We start from the raw sequence: 25,501 nt of genomic DNA on the forward strand, positions 1-25,501 counted from the left end.
AATAATAATAATAATAATAATAATAATAATAATAATAATAATAATAACAATAACAATAATATAATAAAATTGGATTTAATTTTTATATCAGAGAAAATGCAAATAAATAATATAAAAATGTATACCTACAGCTTCAGTAAACAAGAACAGTCATATATAAAACTAGTAGGTGGAAAAAATTAGATTAGAGCAGAAATGAATAAGACAGACACAAGGAAAATAAAAGAATCAATGAACATCTGGTTCTTTGAAAGGATAAATGAGGTCAACTCTTGGGCAGAACAAGCGAAGAGAAGGCAGCCCCAAATTAATAAAATTAAAGATGAAAAGGGAGACATTTCAACAGATAACAACAAATTCAGAATAGAACATGTTTTAAAAACTTGTATAACACTAGATTGGGAAATCTAAAATAAATTAATTTCTAGATCCATATGACCTACCAAAATCAAACCAAGATGAAATAATTTAATATAGCTACAACAAACAGCAGGATGAAGTAGTAATAAATAAAATTTCCCAATTAAAAAAACATCCAAGACCTGAAGGATTCACAAAGCAGATAAATGCTACCAGAACTTTAATGACTAGGTAACACCAAGCTTTCTGAAATTATTCTATAAAAGAGAAAAGGAAGGGATGCCACCAAACACTCTTTATGAAACATACTCAGGAAACAAAAAGACTAATTCCTCTGATGAACACAGATATCAATGAGATATCAAAATTCTCAATAAAACACTTGCAAACTGCCAGGTGTGGCAGGGCACACCTTCAATGCCAGCACTCAGGAAGGCAATGCAGACAGAACTCAGTGACCAGGCTAACCAGGGAAACATGGCGAGACCCTGTCTAGAAACAAACAAACAGAACTTAACATACCAAATTCAAAAGCAAATCAAAAGGCCATGCACCACGGTCAAGTCAGTTTCACTCCAGAGGTGCAGGAAGGGTCAACATATGAAAAGTAACACTAATACATCACATGAACAGACACAATGCAGAAATCACATGATCTTCTAAATACAAAGAAGGATTCTGACAAAATCCAACATCTCTTTGCGATAAAAGTCTCAAAGAGACTAGGAATAGAAAGAATACAATAAAGGCTATATGTGACAAAACTTACGTATTATACTAAGCGTGGAAAAACTCAAAACGATAGAACAAGAATAGGAAGTAAGGATACAAACACAAAAGGAAGAAATCCAAGTGCTCTTATTTACAGATATGATTCTATCCATAATAAAACCTTAAGACTCTACCAAAAAACCCTTAGACTGATAAACACTTTCATGCTCAGCATACACACAATATACACTTGTATGAAAACACTGTAAGTCAGGCAGTGTGTACCCATATTCCTAGCACTGGGGAGATACAAGCAGGAGGATCAGGAGTTCAATGTCATCTTTGGTTATGAATTTGAGGCTAGTCTGAAATACATGAGATTCTGTTTCAGAAAGAAGGATAAGGGAGAAACAGAAAAGGTCCTTATAACATACATGTACACACACACACACGCACAAAAACACAAACACACACATGTGTGCATGCACACACACGAGTTAAGAATAATTAGAGAGCTGGGGATGTAGTTCTATCGGTAGAGTGCTTGTCTAGCATGCACAATGCCCTGAGTTCAGTCACCACAATGCCATAAACTAGTTGTGATGGTGCACACTGCAATCTCCTCACTCAGGAGGGGGAGCCAGGAGGGTCAGAAGTTCCAGGCCAATCTTTGTATACAGGAGACCTTGTCTTAAAAATAAACAGCCAGACAAGTAGTGCACACTTTAAATCTCACTCTCAGTAGACAGACCTTGTGAGTCTGATGCCAGCCTGGTCTATGAGTTCCAAACCAGCCAGCCTTAAAAACAAAACAAAATAAAACTAACAAACAAACAAAACACAAAGAACCCCTCTGGAGACTGAAGAGGTAGCTGAATGGTTAGAGCATTTGTGGTTTTTGAAGAGGACTAGAGTTTCAATCCCAGCATAGCCTGGCAATGCCAGGCAGTCCACAACTGCCGTAACTACAGCGCCAAGAGATCTGACACCAGCTTCTGACCTCCACAGGCACCTACACTAACACTAATACCCACTTACATATCATATAATTTAAAAAATAAGCTTTTAAAAATAAACTATCTTAGTTAGGCAGTGGTGGTGCACACCTTTAATCCAAGCGCTTGGGAGACAAAGGCAGGCGGATCTCTGTGAGTTTGAGACCAGCCTTGTCTACAGAGCGAGTTTTAGGACAGCCAGAGCTATACGGAGAAACCCTGTTTTGAAAACCCAAACCAAAACAAAACAAAAAACAAAAAGACAAAAAAACAAAACCAAACCCAAAAACTTTCTAAGGTGACTTTGAAGTAAACCTACACTTCTCTAAGTTATTTAAGTAACTATGACTAAAGAGAAATGTCACATGACAGCAAAAATAAGATTGCATATAAACCAGCATAGAATAGGATACGGTACCTTCACCACTGTATTCACAAGGAGAAGCAAAAGTTCATGACTTTCATGTAGAAATAAAGAAACAGCCAAATAACCTATTAAAAAATGAAGGAAAAGTTTTCATTACTACCTACCTCCCCCAAAATTCCTTTGCTATTAAGTTAAAGCCATATCTATTCCAAGTTTTAAGTGTGAAACATATCAGTTAGAGGTAACAAAAACAACATGTAAAATTCATGGTTAACAAACTTCACTAAAGATTTCAGATGTCCTTCATCCTGCATACTCAGAACTGCAGATTCTCCCAGATACACACCAAATTAATGCCCTGTGGATGACACGCAGTGCTGGTGCAAATCTTTGCATTATCAATAGAAATATTCTCTATCTTAGAGCCAAACAGACAATTATTATTAAAGAACTTAATTAAGTGAGCATCAAACCATTGATGATTTACATTATTGTACGAGCTATCTAAAACCAGCCTATCTGATATAATCATGTTACTCACATCTTATTTTCTCAATTTGAAGACAGTGTTGAGTAAGTAAAAGCTGTTGAAGAAAGTCACGTGTCTACCACATTAAATGTACTCACTGTCTTAAACAAGCATTTCTATTTCAAAATTGTGTTTTAGAACTTAGGAATGAATATATTGGTATCATGACAAATGCCATGAACATGGAATCATGTGCTTTATGCCATTTCTGACCACTTCATAGAGGCATTGATATTCGTAACTATATAACAATAACTCTATAAGCTTTGCCTATTTAGTTCTCCAAACAACCCTATGATGTAAGTATGATTACTATGCCAGTATAATGATAAGATCAAAAGAGAGGTTAAAATCCCAAAGTCTATAGCTATTACATGGTGGAACCAGGACTCAAAACTCAACAGACTCCGAGCCCATGTACTGTCTACCTTGGGCCTGATTACCCAGCTTTTGTCTTCATTCTTCTTAACTCTTTTAGCCTTTTCAATACAGACACTAATGTTAGCTATTCTTCACATTACCCAGGAACTATACATCTGTGTCTAGTGTACAACATGGGAAACCATTTAGAACCTTCTAGGCTCACAACCACAAAGGACCAGCAAAACTGACCGCAATTTTTTCAATGACAGAAGAAGAAAGCTATTATTCCTACGAGACAGGAAAAAAAAAAAAAAAAAAAAAAAAAAGCTGCTGACTGTGCCATGGAGCACTTACAGCAGAGTTAAGTCTTCTCATTGAGGACTCATCCACACCCAAGCCACCAAGACCAAAGTCAAAAGACTATTCAAAGATCATATTAAATAAACCTTAATTCTGTTACAACACACATCCTGCTCTGACAAAGAATGAAGAAAAAGATGCTCGTAAGGACAATTAAGCATGACTGCACAGTCCGTCTACTCTGGCTAAGAATGAGGTGCTGGGCGAGGGATACAGCTCAGCTTGGCAGAGTGCTTGTCTGGCACACACAACGCTTCAGGTTTAATTCCCAGCCTGCACCTGCACCAGGTGTGCACACAGCACGCGCACACACACACACACAAAACTCATATACATAAAATAAACCTTTCTAAAAGCTATTGAAAGCTTGGGACAAAATAGCCAATAAAGTAACTTAAAGCTGAGTGTGCACACCTTTAATCCCAACACTCAGGAGGCAGAGGCAGGTGGCTAGCTGTGAGGCCTACACAGCAAGTTCTACAGAGTGAGAACCAAAACCAAACCAAACAAAAACATACACACAAGAAAAAAGTGAAGCAAGGAAGGGTTTGTTTGGGCTCCCAACCCGAGGGCAAGTCATTATGGAAGAGAAAACATAGTGGTAGAAGCTGGAGGCAGCTGATCATATTGTACCCTTAGGCAAGAAGCAGAGAGCAGTAAATGACACAAAAGTAAAACTGACTGCAATTTATGTTAAGTCTAAAAATCAAAATGTAGCAACAGCTATTCAAAGCAATCACACTACCTATGCTGGTGAGTTTTTTTTTTTGTTTTGTTTTGTTTTTTTGTTTTTTGTTTTTTTGTTTTTTTTGTTTTTTGTCAGCTTGACAAAGGCTAGTCATCTGGGAAAAGGGACATCAACTGAGAAAAGATCTCCATCAGACTGGGAGCATTTTCTTAATAATTGATGTGGAAGGGCCCAGCCCACTGGGGCAGTGCCATCCTGCACAGCTGATTCTGAGGACTGTAAGAAAGCAGGGGAAGCAAGCCATTAAGCAGCATATTCTCTGCTTCAGCTCCTGCCTTGAGTTCCTGCCCTGACTTTCCTCAGTGATAGACTACTGCTTGGGAGTTGTAAGCTAAAACAAACCCTTTCCTCTCCTGTAGAAGGAATCTCTTGTGTCTGTATGGAAGCATCACCTGTCAATTAAGAGCTAATGACCTATAGTTAAGGCAGGGAATAGGAAGTGGGACATCTGATAAACAGAAAGGATTTTAGGGTAGGGCCACGCTTGGCATGATTTGTCTGGGAAGATGTGAGGACAAAAGCAAGGTACCTGAGGACAGGTAACCAGCCATGTTGCAGATGTAGATTGGTATAAATGGGTTATTTTAGGTTGTGAGCTAGTCAGAGAAAGGCCTAGATATTTGTAAATATATTTTGAGTCTCATGAGCCTTTATTCCAGGAGCTTGGAGCCAGGAGGAAAAACTGACACCCCACAAAATTCCCCAAGTTGCTGCTGGTTAGTATGATAACTAATCTTTGTTGTCAACCTGACTATATCTGTAATCAACTAAAACCTGAGTAGCTGGGCATACCTATGAAGGATTTTCTTGACTGGAGCCTCTGAGATGAGAAGACTCACCCTAAATCTGGGCCACACTTCCTGGTAGTGGCCCACATTAAAAGAAAAAAAAAAAACAAAACTGAAGAAGGACGTTTTGGCTTTTTGCCTGCTTGCCCTCACTCTCACTGGCAAGTTCATCAATCTTGTTGTTAAGGCATTACTTTGATGACATTTGAAACTACTTCTTTGGGATTCCAACACAGCCTGAAGACTGGGGTTGTGGGTTGAACACCTACCAGAGTCTTGGCCTTTCTGTCAGGAGACTGCCATTGTTGGACCAGCTAGACCACAGCCTGAAAGCCACTCCAACAAATCCAATGAACATATATATTCATTCTATTAATGCTGTTTCTCTACAGAACTCCAAATAATACAGTTAGTGATTTTCCACATCAATAAAAAGCAAATTAAAAAACCACCAGTTATCCAGTATTTAGTTTGTTTGTTTTTGAGACAGGGTCTCTATATAGCCCTCTCTGTTCTGGAATTCATTACTCAAACCAGGCTGGCCTCAAATTCACAAAAATCTGTCTGCCTCTGCCTCTTAAGTGCTGGAACAAAAGACATGTGTACCAGTATTTTTTCAATCATCTATTGTTTCCTAGAATTCCTCCCCATGCCAACACAGAATTCAGCTAAGTAACAAGAGAGCATGCTCAAGTCCCATGCCAAAGGAAGCCAAGACAGAAATGGCTGGACCAAAGCTAAGTCTAACTAAGTTCTAGCCTTCAATATTTAAAGAAGTTCGCCGGGTGCGGTGGTACATGACTGTATTCCCAGCACTCGGGGAGGCAGAGGCAGGCAGATCTCTGTGAGTTCAAGGCCAGTCTGGTCTACAAAGCTAATCCAGGACAGCCAAGGCTACACAGAGAAACTGTCTCAAAAAAAAAAAAAAAAAAAAAAAAAAACCAAAATAATATTTAAAGAAGTTCTACAGAACTCTCGCGTGTGATCTGATACGCAGCCTCCATGCAGACTCAGACACCAGGGAAACGGAGTTCCACTGACACCCTTAGGCCGGACCATATGAGAGCAACACATGAATCATGGTCAGGCAAGTAATTTTAACATTAAACTACTAACCTCTATCCCCTCCCCCATTGGTGCAGAGTCTCAAAATGAAGCAATGTACATTATCTACCTGTGTGTGACTGTAGTGCATGGCATACAATGGGTACCCACTATGATCTGCTTTCTGAGTTCTTAACAAAATAGCTAGCCCTCAGCATCACAGTGGGAAGAGAACCAACTCTTACCTCCACAAATGTGTTGTGGCATGTGCACACTCACACACAATAAAGACACTAAAATTGTTTTAAATACTCAAAAGAGAGGGCTATCACTATTTTCTAAACTAAAAAAGTTAATATACAAAGGAAATAAAGAAAATTAGCTCAATGTTGAAAAATATTAGCAAGGAAAAAAACAGTGAAGGTGAGAAATGAAAAGGTAGAGGAGAAGAAAGATATGCAAGAAAGCAAAGAAACATCAGAGTTTTGCTTGAATCTGGATTCTACCATCACCGTCAACTCCCAGGAATGAATTCTAGACATTTCAAATACATTCAAATCTAACAATCTCTTAAAAGTAAATCTCTTTACAAGTGAAAAAGATGAAACTGCTTTTTACTTCTCCTATAATATTCAACACTAATGAAAAAAAATTTTAAGATTTATTTATTTATTAATTATACAGTGCCTGCATGTGTGCCTGGAGGGCAGAAAAGGACACCGGATCTCATTATAGATAGTTGTGATAATTCCCATGTGGTTGCTGGGAATTGAACTCAGGATTTTTGGTAGAACAGCCAGTGTTCTTAACCTCTGAGCCATCTCTCCAGCCTGAAAAAAAATTTTTTTCAGGCAGCCATGTTAGCACACGCCATTAATCCAGAGTTTTATAGGCAGAAGCAATTAGATCTCTGTGAGCTCATGGCCAACTGGGGCTACATAGTGAGACCTTGTCCCAAAAACAAAGGAAAAGAAAGAACACCAAACAAAACCTTAAGTAACAAAGCCAAATAAAACAAGAAAAACACTCCAAATATAACCATTTAGAAGCTAAACAAAAATCCTCACTAAAAAAGTTATAGACACATAAGAACTCTCAGGAGGGCGGGTGCCTAGGTTCACATAAGTCAGGAGAGGTGGTGTTTAATCCTACTGTTTGGGACGTGAAGGCAGGAAGATCGAAGTTCAAGATCATCCGTGGCTATATAATAAATTAGAGGCCAGTCTGGACTAACAGGAAACTATCTCCAAAAAGAACAAACAAACAAACAGGAAGCTCCTGCTGGAGAGAATTTTAAAGGTAAGCTTGACCACTGAGCACGTGGCTGTGGGCCCAACTCTGTAAGGGAAACAAAACGCTTGCAAAGCCAGCCTGAGATACATAGGAAGGTCCTGTCTGAAAACAGGGAAAGCCTACTGGAATTAAACCCCAGCATTATAGAAGCTTTAAATAAAATCATTTAAAAGTAAATTACTAATAAAGATTTTTTTAACAACACAAAAACTTACAGGAGTATAAAACTTGAATTAGTTTGAAAGCCAAAACATTACTATATGAAGAAAGATTAATATATAGTAAGAAAAGACACATATCACCATAAGGTGCCAGATGGGAGTCACAGAGTGATTTCAGAAGAGCTCAATTTAATTTGGAATATGGACAGGAAGATGCACAGAACACTGTACTTCGGAAAAAGCCTACAATTAATCCAGGAGGTAGAAGAGGATTTGGGGTGGGATGGGGCTAAGTATGAGAGTGCTGTATACATATCATCTACCCTCCCACATCACCTGAGTCAATCAATAAATTCATAAAGACTATGCTCCATCCCTACACTACCCCAATGACTCCTTTGAGGATTTTCACACAACTTGAAACCACTGGAAACAGATGCAAGGTCTTGAAAGAATTCTAAAAACCCTAAAGGATTACTGTAGAGAAGTCTTAATACGTCTAATCACTATAGCTAGCATTGTGAAAGTGAGAACAGTATATTTTAAATTATTCTAGTTTGTTTCAGTTTTTATTTTACAAAAAATCAATTCTTAGCCAAGCAAGCTTGAGAGGCAGAGGCAGGAGAGTAGCAAGTTTGAAGCCAACCTGGGCTACACAGTAAGACTTTGTTTTTAAAAAGCAACTAACTGTCTTATGTCATCATTAAACTAATGGGATTGAGTAGGCTTCTTAAAACAAGAGTTACTAAGGACAATTTACATACAAGAACTCACCTGTATATACAGTTCAATGGGTTTTACATGTGTATGTAGCATCTCACTGTCACACAATCAAGTACTTTTTAATCTGCCCTGTAACTCCAAAATGATTCATATGCAGAAAGCTGATTTTATGTTTGGGCTTTGTACTTCTAACGTGTTAGCTTTGGGAATTCAGACTGGGATGCAGCATATGTGTATGTGTGTGTGTGAATTCCAATGCTCTAAAAACATAGCATATACCAGCCATCGTTTCATATAGTGGTTAAAATCTTAAAAACAATAGTACAGAAGTCTTAAACAAATACATACCCACTCTTTTTTCTAAGAGGTTTCCTTGTTGGGCCAACTTGATTGCATGTATATAACCAAAAGAAGCATCATATCCAAGCATTTCACAATATATAAGTCTCACCATACATTCCTTCATCATTTTCTGAAAATCGAAAAACCAATCACTATGTAAACAAATGGAATGCTTTCACTTTTCTGAATGTCACTTAGCAAGGGAGTCATTTACCTGGTTATGAATAACTAATAAACATATCACAAAGCAACTGCCTAATGTCAGAATATACAAATATAAGTTGTTTTTAACAATTACCAATGCTATGAATGTCAAAACATCACCTCAAATATTTTATTAATAACGACACCATAAACTACCTGAAACTACTTCTAATTCCATGTGCCCACATATGTTTGATTAGAGGTGGTCCTCTGACAAAATTCATCCATGATGATATTTGGCATTTTAAATCAATTTAAATATATTCCACCAAATGAAAACATCTAGAAAAACGGCCACAGGTTGGTACTACATTTGTAATGAAAATATTCAAGCTGGGTGTGGCAGCACACACCTTTAATGTCAACACTCAGGAAGCAAAGGCAGGTGAATTTGTGAGTTTGAGGCCAGCCTTGTCTACAACAGGAGTACAGAACAGCCAAGGCTACACAGTGAGACCCTGTCTTGGAGAAAAAAAAAAAAGAAAGAAAGAAAGAAAAAAGAAAAGAAAAGAAAGAAAGGAAAATACTCCATTTTAAATATCGAAATGCAAGTCAGCTGTATTCCTATCACCCCAGCACTGAGGAACTGAGGTCGGAGACTGATGCAGAAAGCAGAGGACTGTGTGAGCCCAGGAGCTGGACTAAGAGACTAGTATGAAGAACCCATCTCAAGAAACAGGGGGAAAAAAACAAACTGAAGATAAGCTCTCTTCAGCAGTATTATATTACAGATATGTAATCATTTGCTACATAAATACTCTTTTTTCTATCTATCTATCTATCTATCTATCTATCTATCTATCTATCTATCGTTTTTGGGACAAGGTTTTGCCTTGGCTGTCCTGGACTCAAACCAGGACTGGCCTCAAACTCACAGAGATCCACCTGCCTCTGCGTCTCTAGAGTGTTGGGATCACAGGTGCACGCCACCGTGCCCAGTTTTTTCTCTTCTTAAATAACTCACATATTGTGAACTAAGAGGCATAATGTTATGAACATGGTGGATTTTACAATCTAAAGTTCTTTGATTCTATGAATATGTTTTACCAGAATGTCATTTACATTATCATTATTTATATCAAAGCTTTATTAGGAATAAAAACATAATGGTTTCAAAACTGAAAAAAGTTCAGATGATTTTAATATCTAATATTAAAACCTGGCAGTAACAGTGCACGTCCAGTTCCGAGTTCAATCCCAGGATTATAAAAAGGAAAAAAAATACAAAATTCAATGTTGAATACAAAATTCAACTATCTGTAATCCCAGCATCAGGACATAGAAGCAAGAAGATGAGGTCAACTTCAGCTACGTATAGTAAGTTTTAATTTTTTTTTTTAAATATAGCTGGATGTTTAACCCCAGCACTTGGTTGGCAGAGGCAGGTGGGTTTCTATGAGCTAGAGGCCAACTTGGGCTACACGATGAGACCTGTCTGTGTGTGTGTATTAACGTTAACTGTTAGCAGGTTATTAGATAATAAAAGGCTTAGAACACATTAAACTATTTTAACCAAATAGGATGTGATAGTGTATGTCTATAATCCCAGTGCTTGGAGTTCAAAACAGGCGCATCCAAAGCTACACAGAGTCAGGGGGCAGCCTGGGTTATATGAGACTTTATCACAAAAATAAAATAACAAAAACTTAAAGCAAGACAGTATTATTTAGTCGTGTGTGTGTGTTATTTAGTTGTATATGTGTGTGTTTGTGAATCTTAGGAAAATGCAGTTTAGTTCAAATCATTTGTGTTTAAAGTAGTAAGAGTTATTTATTAACATATTAATTAGGACTACTAAGTTTGTTTTAACATTTGTTAGTGTGCCTAATTGTTTTTAATTAAACCATAGTGGAGTCTACAAAGGCTTTTACATAAATTAGGAATAAAAGTATTAATTTATGCCATTAAGTTTCAACCCTGGATTTGTATCATGAGCTCAGGGTTTTACCTAAGTAAAATTATTACATAAGTTATTGTTCCTTTATTTAAAGAAGAAAGTATATTCCAAATGTGGGGCTTTGCTTTACAACTTCCCTCTAGTTGTCCCAGCTCTGTAATACCTTAGAAACAGACTCTAAGAGGTATGCCCAGACCTGTGTGGATGGCTATAGTTATATAATCTTCCTGCTAAACTATAAGTATCTAGTGATCAGTTTTACCTAATGCCAGGTTTATACCTTGTAGTAAAAAATTGTGTTCAATGATATACATTACAGAAATGAAAATCTGGGACTGGAGAGATGGCTCAGAGGTAAAAAGCACTGCTTGCTCTTCTAGAGGTCCTGAGTTCAATTCCCAGCAACCACATGGTGGCTCACAACCACCTATAATGTGATCTGATGCCCTCTTCTGGCCTGCAGGTGTACATGCAGACAGAACACTGTATACATAATAAATCTTAATAAAAAAAGAAAAGAAAAAGAAAACCTAACAAAGTGTGCTGGAGAGATGGCTCAGTGGTTAAGAGCACTGTCTGCTCTTCCAAAGGACCCAGGTTCAATTCCCAGGACCCACACGGCAGCTCATAACTGTCTGTAACTCCAGTTCCAAGGGATCTGATACCTTCACTCCAATGTACATAAAATAAAATTTAAAATTTAAGAAAACCTAACAAAAACAACTATCTCTGCTTAACATTTCTATTAAGTATACACAAAACATGCACACAGATCTACATACAAAGATGCACACATATATACATATAAAGATACAAGACTAATATCCTGAATTTTATGTCCCTGAATATTATGACTACAAAAAGAAACAATTACCTTCTCTTGGATTTTGCATATTCATATTCATCACCATGCAGTTATGCAAAATTATCACCTTGATATTTACTAGGTAGATAAACCTTTCCATGACTTACACACAAAAAGAACTTTGTGGTACACACCTTGGATCCCAGCACTCCAGAGGAGATGACAAGTGGATCCCTATGAGTTCAAAGCCAGCCTTGTCTACATTGCAAGTTCTAGGACAGCCAGGGCTACACAACAAGACCCCGTCTCAAAAATAAATACATAAGAATATATAAGATAATTAGGATTTAAGAAATCCACTAAATATTTGATGAACAAATGTTAGTTGTAAAAGAAACCTCATTTTAAAAAAGTGTGCGGCCAGCAAGATGGCTCAGTGAGTCAAGGTTCTTGCTACCAAACCTGATGACCTGAGTTCAATCCCATAGACATAGGTAATAGAGAGAACCAACTCCCACAACTTGTCTTTGTATTTCCACACACATGCTACGGCATGCACACACACAGGCTTACACACCTACATATACTAAAAGGTTTCTCTGTGCAGCCTTAGCTATCCTAGACTCCCTCTGTATACCAGGCTGGCCTTGAATCACAGCGATCTGCCTGCTTCTGCCTCCCTGAGTGCTGGGATTACAGGTGTGCACTACTGTAATCACACTAAACGTTTCAAATGGAATAAATGTTAAGTAGCAATATACATTGTGTACATTTTGTGTTGAATTGTTATAATGTTCCCCATAAGGATATAGTTAGTACATGTCAAAAACAAAACAAAACAAAACAAAACCCTATAACAACAAAAACCTGAGTCCTCATCTCAAGACTTGCAAACAGCCTCACAGTGGCCAGCACAGAGTGAATGCTGTTTGAAAAATCATACTATATGGAAGCAGGCTTTAAATGCACGTGTGTTGAACTGTGAAACATACCAGTGTTGTAGTAGGAGCAGAAACAGTTGCCTTCAGACTACTCAGTTCCTGCTGGATTAATTTCTCTTCTTCCTGAAAAAATAGAATGACAGTAATTCCAATTAAAATGAAATAACACTGTTTTAAAAGTTACATTCCCTCCTTGGAAAGAATGATTATTTCCAGGATAACTTATTATTCCTCTTCATTTCATTGCTAGTAAAGATTGGCAGAAAAAAAAAATTTTTTTAATTTCAAAACGGGGGTGGTAGGATTGCTCAGTGGGTAGAGGTACATGCTGTCAAACCTGATGACCTGAGTTCAATCCCTGGAACCCACATGATAAAAAAACAAAAACTAAATCCAGCACATAAATGCCATGTCATACATACACAATCCCACCACACACAAAATAAATACATGTGAGTTTTAAAAACTCAAAATAGCATCTGGGCAGTGGTGGTGCATGCCTTTAATACCAGCTCGAGGAAGGCGGAGACAGGCATATCTTTGTGAGTTCAAGGCCAGCCTAATCCACAGAGCCAGTTCCAAGACAGCCAGGGCTACACAGATAAACCCTGTCTCGAAAAAACACTAAAATAAACAGAATTTAAAATAGCTGGGAAGGTGGTATGCAGTTTTAGTCTCAGCACTCTGAGTTCAAGGCCAGCAAGTCTATATAGGAAGCTCCAGGCCAACCAGGGCTACACAGTAAGACCTTGTCTCAAAAAAAAAAAAAAAAAAACAAAACAAAAAAAAGGAGAGAAAGTAAAAAGAAGTTTGTAGATCTGGGATGAGTGCTACAGCTTCCCTAAGGAACAAAAAGTTTTCATGGAATAAAATAAAAAGTCTTCATGGAACACAGGAATAAGACAGAAACAGTCCTTTTTACCTAACCTTCTTCCTTCCTATCATTTCTTTTCATCCCTACCTTCTTAATTTTTCTCCTGCACATGCAGCCCAATGTGGCCAAATCCAATGTGTGCCTTGTATTTGACCTCACTAAGCACTTAAACATTGGCCCAACTATTGGCTAATAAAATGCTATCTTTAAGTCACACACCAAGTTACTGATGCTAAGTGGCTATTTAAGAACTACTAGTGAGGGCTGCAGAAATGATGCAGCAGATATGGCTACACAGTGCTCATGCAGAGGACCAGTTTGGCTCCTAGAACCTTCCCTGGTGGCCCACAGCTGCCTAAAACTCCAGCTCCAGGGGAATGGACACTCTCTTCTGGACTCTGACGGTATCTGCACATATACCCATAAACACACATATAATTTAAAACAAAACAAATCTAAAAACAAAACGAAAACCGCCACATTTGACTGCCTATGCACTTTCAAACTCCAAGCTAAGCCAAAAAAAAATTAAAAAAAAAAATATATATATATATACACACACACACACACACACATTCTTAAAGGGGCAGATGGCTCAATGTGTAAAAGCACTTGCTCCACACCCCTAAGGCTCCGAATCCATCATATAAAAAGCCAGTTGTGGGCTGCAGAGTCGGCTTAGTGACTAAGAGCACTGGCTGCTCTTCCGGAGACCCTGAGTTCAATTCCCAGCCCCACATTCTGGCTCACAACCATCTATACTGGGATCTGATGCCCTCTTCTGGTCACGCAGGCAGACACAGAAAGAGAGCATGCATATACATAAAATACATACACAGATAAATAAGCTTTTAAAATGTGGCGAAGTATACCTATAATCCCTGCGTTCCTCTCCTGAGACGGGAGACAGAACATTCCCTCCCCCAGAAGCTCCCGGGCTAGCCTGCCTGGAGTGTACAGCACAGCAGCAAACAGCAAGCTCTTCCCTCAGACAAGGTGGAAGCTGAGGACGAAGTTGTCCTAAGTTGCCCTCTGAACCCTATATATGTGCCATGGTACATGGACCCTTACATACCAACACACACTGTATATACATGTACACATAAAAGATTTTTTGCTTGGCAAAAATTACAAAATTAGCAAAAGAAAACCATGAAGATATGTTAAGAACACAATGATTGTGGGATGTGCAGCACGCCCTGTCCAACACAGCAAAACAGATTACAGTTAAAACGCAAGCACGTTTTAAACCTTTGAAGGCGTCCTGTTTCTCTTTCTCCTCTCTGCTGGCATTTACGTTGCACTGTAGTCACTCACACTTATGTTAAGCCCAAAAATTAATGATCGATTCTTTGATAGAAAGTGTTTTACTATACTGCTCCGCATGAGTGCAGTTGACAAGTATTTGCTGAAGAAATTATAACATAATATTATGTTTTTAAGACATACGCCCCTTGAGGCTTTGAATCAGTGCTATACGCAATCCGTGGGAACTTAATAACTTCTATTTCAACTACTCGTTTTCAAAGCCGGTCTCTGCCTAACCCGTTGGTCTAGCCTAAGAACCTCAAGCTCTGCAAAGGTAACAAGCCCTGTTAAGGGGCGGGAGTGACGGTTGTCTGTGGGCGTATGTGATGCCTCCAAGCAGAAGGAACCAAATTAAAACTCAATAGGGAAGAGAAACTTCGTAGGAGACTATAGCTCCGGGCTTACAGCGCACTGGCTATTTCCACTCGACTGACAGCTCCTGTAATTCTCAAAGCACCCCATGAGACGCACCAGTTTAAAGCACACGGAGGGTCCTCGGGCCTCCACATCAGAAAGCCGGCCTCCCTGAGGTCGCTGCAGGCAGCGAACCCGAGCTCGAGGCGGACGCTGGGCCGCGTCCACTCCGCCGACCGACGCCTCCGGCCGGGCCACCCCACCCCGCCCGGCCGACCCCGCCACGTACGTGCTTGGACGAGAGGGCAGTGACGCCGCGGATGAGGCCGCCCAGCCTGGAGAAGAAGGGTGCTCTGGAGGCGGCAGGCCCTCCCAGCTGGTTCTGCAGGAAGAGCCCCGGCAGGGCTGTCAGCGTCCTCTCCACCATGTCGCTCATCTCTGCTTCCCGTCGCGGCGCCTTCACGCTGAGCCTCGCGGCCTCCGTAGTCACTTCCGGCGTTTTGAAAAAGAAAGCTTTATTCGCGTCCGGACAGCGCGAGCAGGATGAAGTTCCGAGAGGAACCGCCGGGGGGCGCACGAGTCCGCCAGGAAGAGAGGCGTTCTCAGGAGACCTGAAGATGAACGGTGAATTACGTTTTCTTATATTTTCTAGAATTTCTCAATTAACAGGTTGACGAGTTCATGTCATTCTCCTGTCTCCAGGCACTGGGATTGCAGGCCTGGCACACCATTTTCTTTATCGGGCTCTTAACGCCTTGCATAAGTTCTTAGCTTTAAAACTTCGACTGTGAACAATTTTTTTAAATCTTGAAGTTGTTCTTGTACCTATACCTCAACAAAAGAAAAGGTTTGCCTGACAGAGTAGTTCTGCAAAGATAAATTTTAATTTATTGAAAATTTTCTCAATATATAGATTTACTTAAAACAGATATTTTAGAATTTACTTTTTTTTTTTTAACTCTTGGCTTTTTTATTAACTTAAATTAGAAAATTTACTTTCCAGCCAAGTTGTAGTGGTATTTGCCTGTAATCCCAGCACTTGAGAGTGGAAGGAGGAGCAAGAAAATTCAAGGTTATCACCCACTACAAGTTCAAAGCAAACCTGGGCTATAGGAAACTATGTCCTAACTTGCCCAAGCCCCAGTTTTTGTTTCTGTTTTTTTTTACCTTGCATCTAAAAAATTCTGGAAAAGCCGATACGAGGCTATTATCAATAACAGATACTTTTCTGACTTCCTGGAAAAGAACGTGGTAACACTGCCAAAAGTAAAGCGAAGCTTTCTTTATCCTGGCCTGGGTGGTGTTCATCATTCCTCTTAGCAGATCTTATTCAATAGAACATTTTTCAAGTTGTAGTGTGGTGCCAGTAGAGCGGGCTCATCGTATGGAGCAAAGTTTGAAGGAAGAAAAGTTACATATTTGAAACAGAGACATGATAAGCTTTTTTTAAAAAAATATTATTTATTTAATCAATTTACATCCTAATGGTAGCTCTCCTCTCCTCCAGTCCCATCCTCCCTCCCTCTTCTATCCCCCTACCCTTCTGAGGGTGTCTGCCTCTACCCCTCAGAAAAGGGGAGCCTCTAACCCACCAAACACATCAAGTCACATCAGGACTGAGTGCATCCCCTGGCAAGGCAGCCCAACCAGGGGGAAGTGATCGAAAAGCAAGCAACTGAGCCCTTGCCAGAGACTCCCCAGCTCCCTTTACTAGGGAACCCACATGAAAACCAAGCTGCCCATAGGCTACATCTGTGTGTGGGTCCCAGGTCCAGTCCATGCATGGTCCTTGGTTAGTGCTTCAATCTCCGCAAGCCCCCCCCCCCCCGCCCGGGGCGCTGGTTAGTTAGCTCTGCTGGTCTTCTTGTGGTGCTCCTGTCCCCTCCAGGTCTTTCCGTTCTTCCCCCAACCCTTCCACAGGGCTCCCTGCTCCCATCCACTGTGAGTCTCCGCGGTCTGTTTTGATCTGTTGCTAGGTGGAGGCCTCAGGCCGGCTCTGCTAGGCTGGGGTCTGCAGACACAGCAGGAGTGTGGTTAACAGCGTCAGGGATTAACTGTCTCCCACGGGTTGGGCCGGGCACTGGTTGGCTATTCCCTCAAGCTCTGCACTGTCTTTATCCCTGCACATCTTGTAGGCAAGGTAAATTTTATAAAAAGGGAAGTGTTGGCGCGCGCCTGTAGTCCCAGCACTCATGGAGGCAGAGGCAACTCAATCTCTGTGAGTTGAAGGCCAGCCTGGTCTACAAGGTGAGTCCAGGACAGCCAAGGCTGCACAGAGAAACCCTGTCTCGAACAAACAACAAACAAACAAACAAACAAACAAACAAACCAAAATTCAGTTTAGGATTTAGGCCGGGCATAATGGCACATGGCTGTAATCCCAGCACTTGGGAGGCAGAGGCAGGAGGATTTCTGTGAGTTTGAGACCATCCTGGTTTACATAGTGGGTTATAAGCCATCCAGGGGGGGTGCAGGGAGACCTTGTACCTAAAACAAAACAAAACAAAAAACCACCCCCCAAAAAATTCATTTTAATATGCGAGGGGGCGCCAGAAGAAGGAACAGTGGATCTGACTCATTCCCCAGCTTTTGGCTCTACAAGCTATCTCCAATACATTGAATTTCTGACCCAGGTTCTTTAAGAACAAACAAACACAGAACAGATCTCTTAAGCAATCCCCCCTCCTCTTTCTTTCTTTCTTTCTTGAGAGAAGGGAGTTTACCTGAAGGAAGCTTCCTTTTAATCTGAAAATGCTTCAGAAAGAGCCAAAGGAAGCAGGCACAGCTGAAAGAAACGGCCTAGGAGTTAGAGAGACGGCCCCAGAGTGAAAGCGGGCGCAGCCATTGCAGAGGACCGGGGTTCAAGTCTCAGCACAGGGCAGCTCACAACCACCTTTAACTCCAGTTTTAGGGATGCCATCGCCCTTTTCTGTCTTTGAGGACACCTGTCCGCATGCAGTGAACATACATACATGTAGGCACACACATATACATATAATTTTTTTTATTTTTTATTTTTTTAAAGAAGAGCAAGCCCCAAGAAGAGCTCCTCCCAGCCCAGGATGAGACAAGTTATTTTATTCCTCTTTCCACTGTGACTCACTCACATTTCACACAGAACTTTGCCTGTATTTTCCTTCCTCTGCTCTGACTCCTCGCTAGCAGACTACGTCCACAGTGTTTTCCTGCTCCCTCTGTCCAACCCAAATCAGCCTGGCATTAGCTGGAAGAGTTCTGTGTTTACTGGAGAAACCCTTCTACAGCAAATTCTTTGTGGTGAAAATCTCTACTTAGCTATAAGTCCTCTGGGACTCAGCTTATATTGTCCAACCTAGCTTAAGCCGTGGTCTATGAAAAAAGAATATGTTCCACACTGTATATTTAGACAGTCCAGCTGAACTACTTATAAAAAGTTTTTTTTTTTTTTTTTTTTTTTTTTTTGGCCCTTTTGGTTTTTCGAGACAGGGTTTCTCTGTGTAGCCTTGTCTGTCCTGGAACTTTGTAGACCAGTCTGGCCTTGAACTCACAGAGATCTGCCTGCCTCTATCTCCCTGCACAGAGATTTTTTTTAACCTACAATTGTTTTTGCTTTTCCCCAAGTAACCTAAGAAATAAGCAGAGCAGAAAACCAGAGCATTCTATGCTCTTGGAGCATTTTTCTGTGGGTACCGATTTTACAAGTTCAGTTCCAGAATATCTCTGTAAGGTCTTTTCCTAACCGTCTACAAGATCCAGAATAAGGAGAATCAATAAGCTCCAGTTAGAATAAACAAAAGTCTTCCCAGAAGAAAGGGGTGGGAATACAGTATTCAAACACACCTAGTGCACAGCGTACAGAAAGCGACCTGCACATCAAGTTAATCAAGTCAAAGAGGGTAAAAGTAACATTCCAGGAGAGGTGAGCCTGCTGCTGCAACCTGAGCCTGGGTTGACCAAGGAGAATCCAGTCTTTAGAAACCGCAGGGCCATCCCTGAGATGGCTCAGCGGAAGGAAAGAACGGACTCATACAAGTTGTCCTTAGGTGTCCACATGGGCACCAAGGTACGTGTACATGCGAGAGAACACACACACACACACACACACACACACACACACACGTTTTAAAACCAGTAACTCACAAATTCTTCCATCAGGAAACTGAATCACTATACGCCCTGAACTAAAGGTTATGCTCCTCAGGAAAGGGGGAAAAAACACCTCTTCCAGAAAAGAATGCAGTGCAGAGGCGGCAGCAAGGGTGTGGAAGGCAGGAAGCCCAGACTGGGTAAGGAGCCCTGGGGAAGGCAGAGAAACACCTTCACTTCAGGTTTTCTTATGCCTAAAGTATGACATGATAAAAAGCCCCAAACTGAGACCCAGAAGACTTGCCTTGAAGTCTTAGCTCTTACAAAATGCTTGGCCTTTACCAATTTGAGCCTGGGTAAATGAACAAAACTGCTCGTTTTTACACTTACGGTTACTGTGAGAATCATATGATGAATCATATATGAATATGACTTTGCAATAAATTTTAGGATTTAAACAGAACTGTAGAATGAAAAAAAAAATGGCGAGATGTTTCTTCTTCAGTTGCTGTAATGAGCACCCTGACAAAAGCATGCAGGAGAATTCGTTCTTTCGGCTCTCAGTTCCAGAGGCGTGTAGTCTGTGGTGGGAACTCTGGTTTCCATGGCTGTGATAAAGACCTTGACCAAAAGCTTCTGGCACACACCTTTAATCCCAGCACCGGAAAGGCAGAGGCAGGAGGATCTCTATGAGTCTGAGACATAGTGAGTTCTAAAATAGCCAGAGCTACATAAGACCCTGTCTCAAAAAAAAAAAAAAAGTAGAAGAAAGAAAGGAAAAGGAAAATTTGCAGTAAAATGAATGGCACTAGAAAAATATACCGAGTGAGGTGATCCAGACCCAGCAGGGCAAACGCCATGTGTTCTTTCTTGGGGATACTACCTCCAGGTCTTTCAGATTCGAGTTCATCGCCTGTATTTGAAGACTCCAGGAAAGTAAAAAGGAACCACAAGGAGATAGGAGAGAGGTGGGGAGATGGCGAGAGAGGTGCAGAGGTGGGAGGGAATGGGGAGGAGATCTAGAGAGGGGGCCAACAGAAGACAGGTGCTACAAAGCAGGTATTAAAAATTGGGGGAGGGGGAAGAAAGATGGTGGAGGAGAAAGGAGAGACAAACTAGCACTAAGGCTACTTGAAAACTGGAGGGAAACATATTTTATAAACTTACTCAGAAACATACATGCATGTATGTGGTGTTGTTTTTTTTTTTCCAGAAATATATTCAAGTTTATAATCTGTAAGTGATAAGCCATAATTTGAACCTACTAATCGTATGTTATATAGAAACCACAATTCAGGATTTATGTCCTCAGTTATTAAGATACCTAAAAAATAGTTCACATTTTTAAACATTTTATCAGCATATTACCAAATTATAACAAAGCACCTCATCTTTGAGTAGAAACCATAGTATTAAAAGTTTGAGGTGCTGGGTGGTGGCACACACCTTTAATCCCAGCACCTGAGAGGCAGAGGCAGGCAGATGTCTGTGAGTTCGAGGCCCACCTGGTCTATAAAGCAAGTCCAGGACAACCAGGGCTACACAGACAAACTGTATCACAAAAAACAAACAAACAAACAAACAACAACAAAAAAAAAACCAAACCAAACCCCCCCCAAAAAAAAAAACTTAAAGTAACATTTTTAAAAGCTGAGATGGCAGTGTTTCCTGTTACACAATTTAATATCCAGAGCATGAATACGTGAGTGCTAAAGCTTGATTCAGCTTTATGAAGCTATGCTAGGTGAGCAATAATAAATTTTACCTCATTTATCTATTTAAATGGGATTACTGCGAGGGCGGTAATGATGCCCTCCATAAAAGCCTCAGCACCAGGCACGGGAAACCCCCCCTTGAGTTACGGTCAGACTACAAGAATCTACCCCCAACCCTGCCAAAACAACTTGGGCTACTGTCATTGCCCTCAGTTGCCTCCCTGAACTTGAAGGCCAAGACCTTGTTCCTGAAGACACCACACACATCAGACTTGGAGAACTTGATCTGGAACTGAGATAGAAGCCTCCTCCCTGAGGACTAGCTCTCATACCTGGAAAGGTGCCACATAAGCTGTCAAGAGAGAAGCACTCCATCGTCCTCTGCAACGGTAAAACCCAGGAACCACAAACCTAACAAAGCAAGATGGCGCCCGCGTTCAATAGTCACATTCACCTTTAGATTGCCAGCAGCTGTCTAATCGGATTTCAGGCCCCCTGGCTGGGCAGAAATCCATGTCTGCTACTATAAACTTAGCCAACCACCCAATTGAAGTGCCGTGGGGACAGGGGACATTCCATCTGGTCCCACTCCTACGATGATCAATGGCTGCTGAAAAAGAGAGAATCACTTTCTTCCAGGGACCAGCTCCTGCACAGGATGTGCGATCCCAAGGGGTCAGTCCTGGATACTTGTGCAAACAAGCAATGCCTAATGGCCCCGGAGGATGCCTACACGTGTATACATATCTGTGTGTATACATGTGTCTGTGGATGTAAAACTCATGAAGAAGAGGCTGTGAACTGGGAGGGGTAGACCGTGGGGCAGTTTGAGGGATGAAGAAAGGCATAGAGTGATAGAGACTCAGTGCTCGTGCACAAAGCTCTCAAAACGTAAGAAAGTAATTTAATGAAAAAAAAAAAAAAAAAAAGAAAAGAGGCGGTCTCGGTTGGGGGCTGTGCCCAAGAAGAACGTCTTCCACATGCAGCTGGCATCTAGGTGGCGTCGGTGATGCACAAGACACTGCCACAAAGCATGTTGCTAAGTTGCTTATCTGCTGGGGGCTAGGTACATAGACGCAGTCTTACAAGCCGAGCTCTTAAGGTATTTTCCCAACGGAGGCGGACACAAAGCGGCCTGTGGTGGGGGAGACAACGTCACACAGAGAGCTGTCGGTGGTCTCTGTTGTGACGGACGGTACCAGCCTAATTCCTTTCATTGCAGATCCAAAATGACAGGTGAGGGGACAAGCTTCCTCAAGAGCAGGACGGCTCTACAGTTCCCTATGCTGTCGCTAGATGGCGGTGTAAGGTACGCCCAGAGGAGAAAGACGAGAAAAGCAACTGGATCCCATTCCAAAAAGGAAGAAAACCAAATTTAGACTGTTCCCAAGTGCCTCAGCCAATTAAAAAAAAAAAAAAAAAAAACAGTGGGGAGGCCTTGTGTGTTCCAAAATATGTGGGGCCTGCCTTCAGCGACTCAGAAAGCTACCCCCTGTCTCTATAAAAGTTAGACTAATGACCATTATGTTCCATCTTCTATTTTGTGATTCCTCCTTTTCTTCCTCCCTTCTCTTCCTCCTCTTTTTCCAACACAGGGTTTTTGTAGCCATGGCTTGTTCTAGGCTCACTTTGTAGACCAGGCTGGCCTCTTTGTAGATCCGCCCGCCTCTGCCTCCCCAAGTGCTGGGATTACAGGTGTGAGCCACTGCTCCCGGCTATTTTGTGGCTTCTTTACTTTATTTTGGTGTTTTGTTGTTTGCTCTTGTTTTGTTTGAATCAGCATCTCACTCTATAGTCCTGGCTTTTCCAGAACTCACTATGTAGACAGAGCTGGCCTCAAACCCATGGCTATATCCTCCTGCCTCTGTCTCCTCCTAGGTACTAGAACTACAGCGAGGCATCCTAACCCCTGGCTGTAACGTGTTGATCCTATTCTCTCCTGTTTCCTTCTCTCTCTCCGATAAGAATTCTTAGGAGAGGCACAAGGCAATTTTTTGATAACTACATGCTTGAAGTACTTTTGGCAGCTCTCCAGATAGAATTTCTTATACACATACTTCCATAACATTTGAAAGCTTCTAGTTGGGGTCAGATCAAGATCCACACAGACACAAATCCTCTTGGTACAAATCCTCTAGTATTGGTACATTAGTGGCATGTATGTCTCTGGATATTTTTATAAGAGTGTATTAGAATTTTTAAATGACCTCTAAAATTCTACTGATTAGACAATGCCACCTCATTATAAACCTCACTCTGCACCTTCTCTTCTTTTCCACAGCCATGGATTTTAGTGACATTTCCTTAGGCCCGTTTCCAAATCCGTAATGCCATCGGTCTGCTGCACAGATATTCTCACTTCGCATGGAAATCAAAAGCTGCAGAAAGAATGGCTTGTGAGGGATTACCAGAAGTTTGGAACTGACGTTCTGAGGCAAGTGTGTGGGCAGGTCTTTTTTTTTTTTCCTGTCTTTCTCCTCTATACAGGTGTCCCATGCTCCTGTGTGCTGTATTGTGTGTGTGAATGCAAGCATTTGTGTGCCACAGCATAGGAGCAAGGGACACATGGGACACATAGGAGGCGGTCACAGGACAACCTCAAGTGTCTGTCAGTCCTTACTTTCTTCTGTGAGTGTTACTGCATCTCTTCTTGTTTGGTTTTGCCTTGCTCTCTCTATTTATGCACCACCACTTGGCCTAGCTTCCAAGGATTCGTATGTCTTTGCCTTCCATCTCCTCATGGGAGAGCTGGGGTTTCAGACACGCTCTACCACTGTGTCAGGTTCACATGGGTTCTGGGGATTAAACTCTAGTCCTTACACCTGGGTATTTTACCCACTGAGCCACGTTCCTAGCCCTATCACTTATTACAGCAGTGAAACACTCTCCATAGTTTACTTACAAGTTCTGTTGCTACTGTTATGACTCTTAGCACATTAGTAATGAGAGAATGCATTTTTATGGTGACCCGGAGATTCTGGAAGCTATCCAGGCATAAATCAGCATGAACTCTTTAAAGTGGCTGGAGTGGTGAAACGCAGCCAGTGTGATGTGGCTTTTCTGTTAACTTAGTTATAAAGTTTGGCTATTAACTGAGCACTTAATTAGCTCCTCCCGCAATGGAACCATAAAAGCATTCGGTCCCACAGGCTAAAGAACGCGCTGTACCTGTTGAAAACTGTTTACGGCACCTTTAAAAGTCTGGTTGTAACTAAGAAATGACTAAACGTAACCTTATTAAGCCAGACTTTTAGTGTTGGTAGGGATGGTGACTGCCTTCACAGAACTGTGCCCAGACAGCCGGGTCTGAATCCTACCTCTGTTTACAGTCTGTACAACCCTAATTACATAGTTTTACATCCATGAGATTTTCTATCTCCATTTCTATAATGAGGGCAACAGGAACTGTCTGTCTTACCTGTGGAATCTGAATATTAAGTTAGATCACACACAGAAAAGAGCTTTGAAGACATAGCATGACACAAATATTGGTTACTGTGCCTAAGCCAGGCAGTCATACTTTACAAGAGGGACAGAGGCCCAGGGGAGCTGACTGGCTTGAATAAGGACCATTGTGGCCGAGTCAGGACGAAGACACAGATCGCCAAGGTTTCTTTGCAGTACTCCTTCGACATGTTATATAAACCACATCTCCACCCATGTCTCATTTACATATAATTTATTACTCGGTCATAAAAGGTCATTAAAATTTAACTTTAAGTTTGTTAGAAGTTAGGTTTAATCACCATGTACGTGTACATATATACTAAGCTTCCAGTTGCCCCTGAAGGAAAACGGGTTTTTGTTTTGTTTTTATTGTATATGTCGATGCTTAGCTAAATCTTCTAGTTTTATGAGAGTCACATGAGATAATTTGAATCCTAAATCCAGTTACTGGGCATAATCTACAAAACCAAATCAAATCTTATTTAAAAACTAAAACATTCACTGTACTTTCATGCTTCCTTAAATACCTTTTTACCTTCATTCTAACCTTTAGTTTTGCTACTGACAAAAAAAAAAAAAAAAAAAAAAAAAGCACTATTTGTGGTTTCCAAAAAAAAAAATCCTGTTGTTTTTTTAAATGTGTATTTGTGTGTGCCTACTTGTCCATATGGATAGCACATGCGTTCAGGCGCCCTCGGAGGCCAGAAGAAGGTATCAGATCCTCTGGAGTGGGAGTTTTGGGTAGTTGTGAGCCGCCTATGTTGGTGCTGGGACAGCGAGTGCATTTAACCACTGAGCCATCTCGCCAGGCCCTCAAAATTTATTAGCACTGGGGAGGCACAGGCAGGCAGATCTTTATGAGTTTAAGGCCAGCTTGGTCTACATGAGTTCCAGGACAGCCACAGCTGCATAGTGTGACTCTGTCTCAAATAAATAAATGAATAAGATATTTATTCAAATGCTTTCTTTGCTTTACCACAGTCATCTATCAGTAATGTGTCTATGATTATAGCATCCAAAGAATGTTTTCTAGTTGGGCATGGTGGTTCACACTTGTAATCCAAGCACTAGGGAAGTCAGAGGCAGGCAGATCTCTGTAAGTTCCAG

General features: G+C 41.0%; 1 protein-coding gene across 1 annotated transcript in view; it reads right to left on the reverse strand.

The window, feature by feature from the left end:
- The window catches only part of Ap4e1 (adaptor related protein complex 4 subunit epsilon 1), a 67,536-nt gene extending 51,933 nt beyond the window's left edge, over positions 1-15,603 (reverse strand). The window contains exons 1-4 of the mRNA XM_055618816.1: positions 15,457-15,603; positions 12,683-12,754; positions 8,791-8,914; positions 2,485-2,558 (exon numbers count right to left, since the gene is read on the reverse strand). Of these exons, the coding sequence (XP_055474791.1) occupies positions 2,485-2,558; positions 8,791-8,914; positions 12,683-12,754; positions 15,457-15,603 (417 nt within the window). The remainder of the gene's footprint in view (positions 1-2,484; positions 2,559-8,790; positions 8,915-12,682; positions 12,755-15,456) is intronic.
- Between the last annotated feature and the right edge of the window lie 9,898 nt (positions 15,604-25,501).

This window comes from Psammomys obesus, unplaced genomic scaffold (assembly GCF_907164565.1).
Source record: "Psammomys obesus unplaced genomic scaffold, mPsaObe1.curated_primary_1811, whole genome shotgun sequence".
Taxonomy (NCBI): domain Eukaryota; kingdom Metazoa; phylum Chordata; class Mammalia; order Rodentia; family Muridae; genus Psammomys; species Psammomys obesus.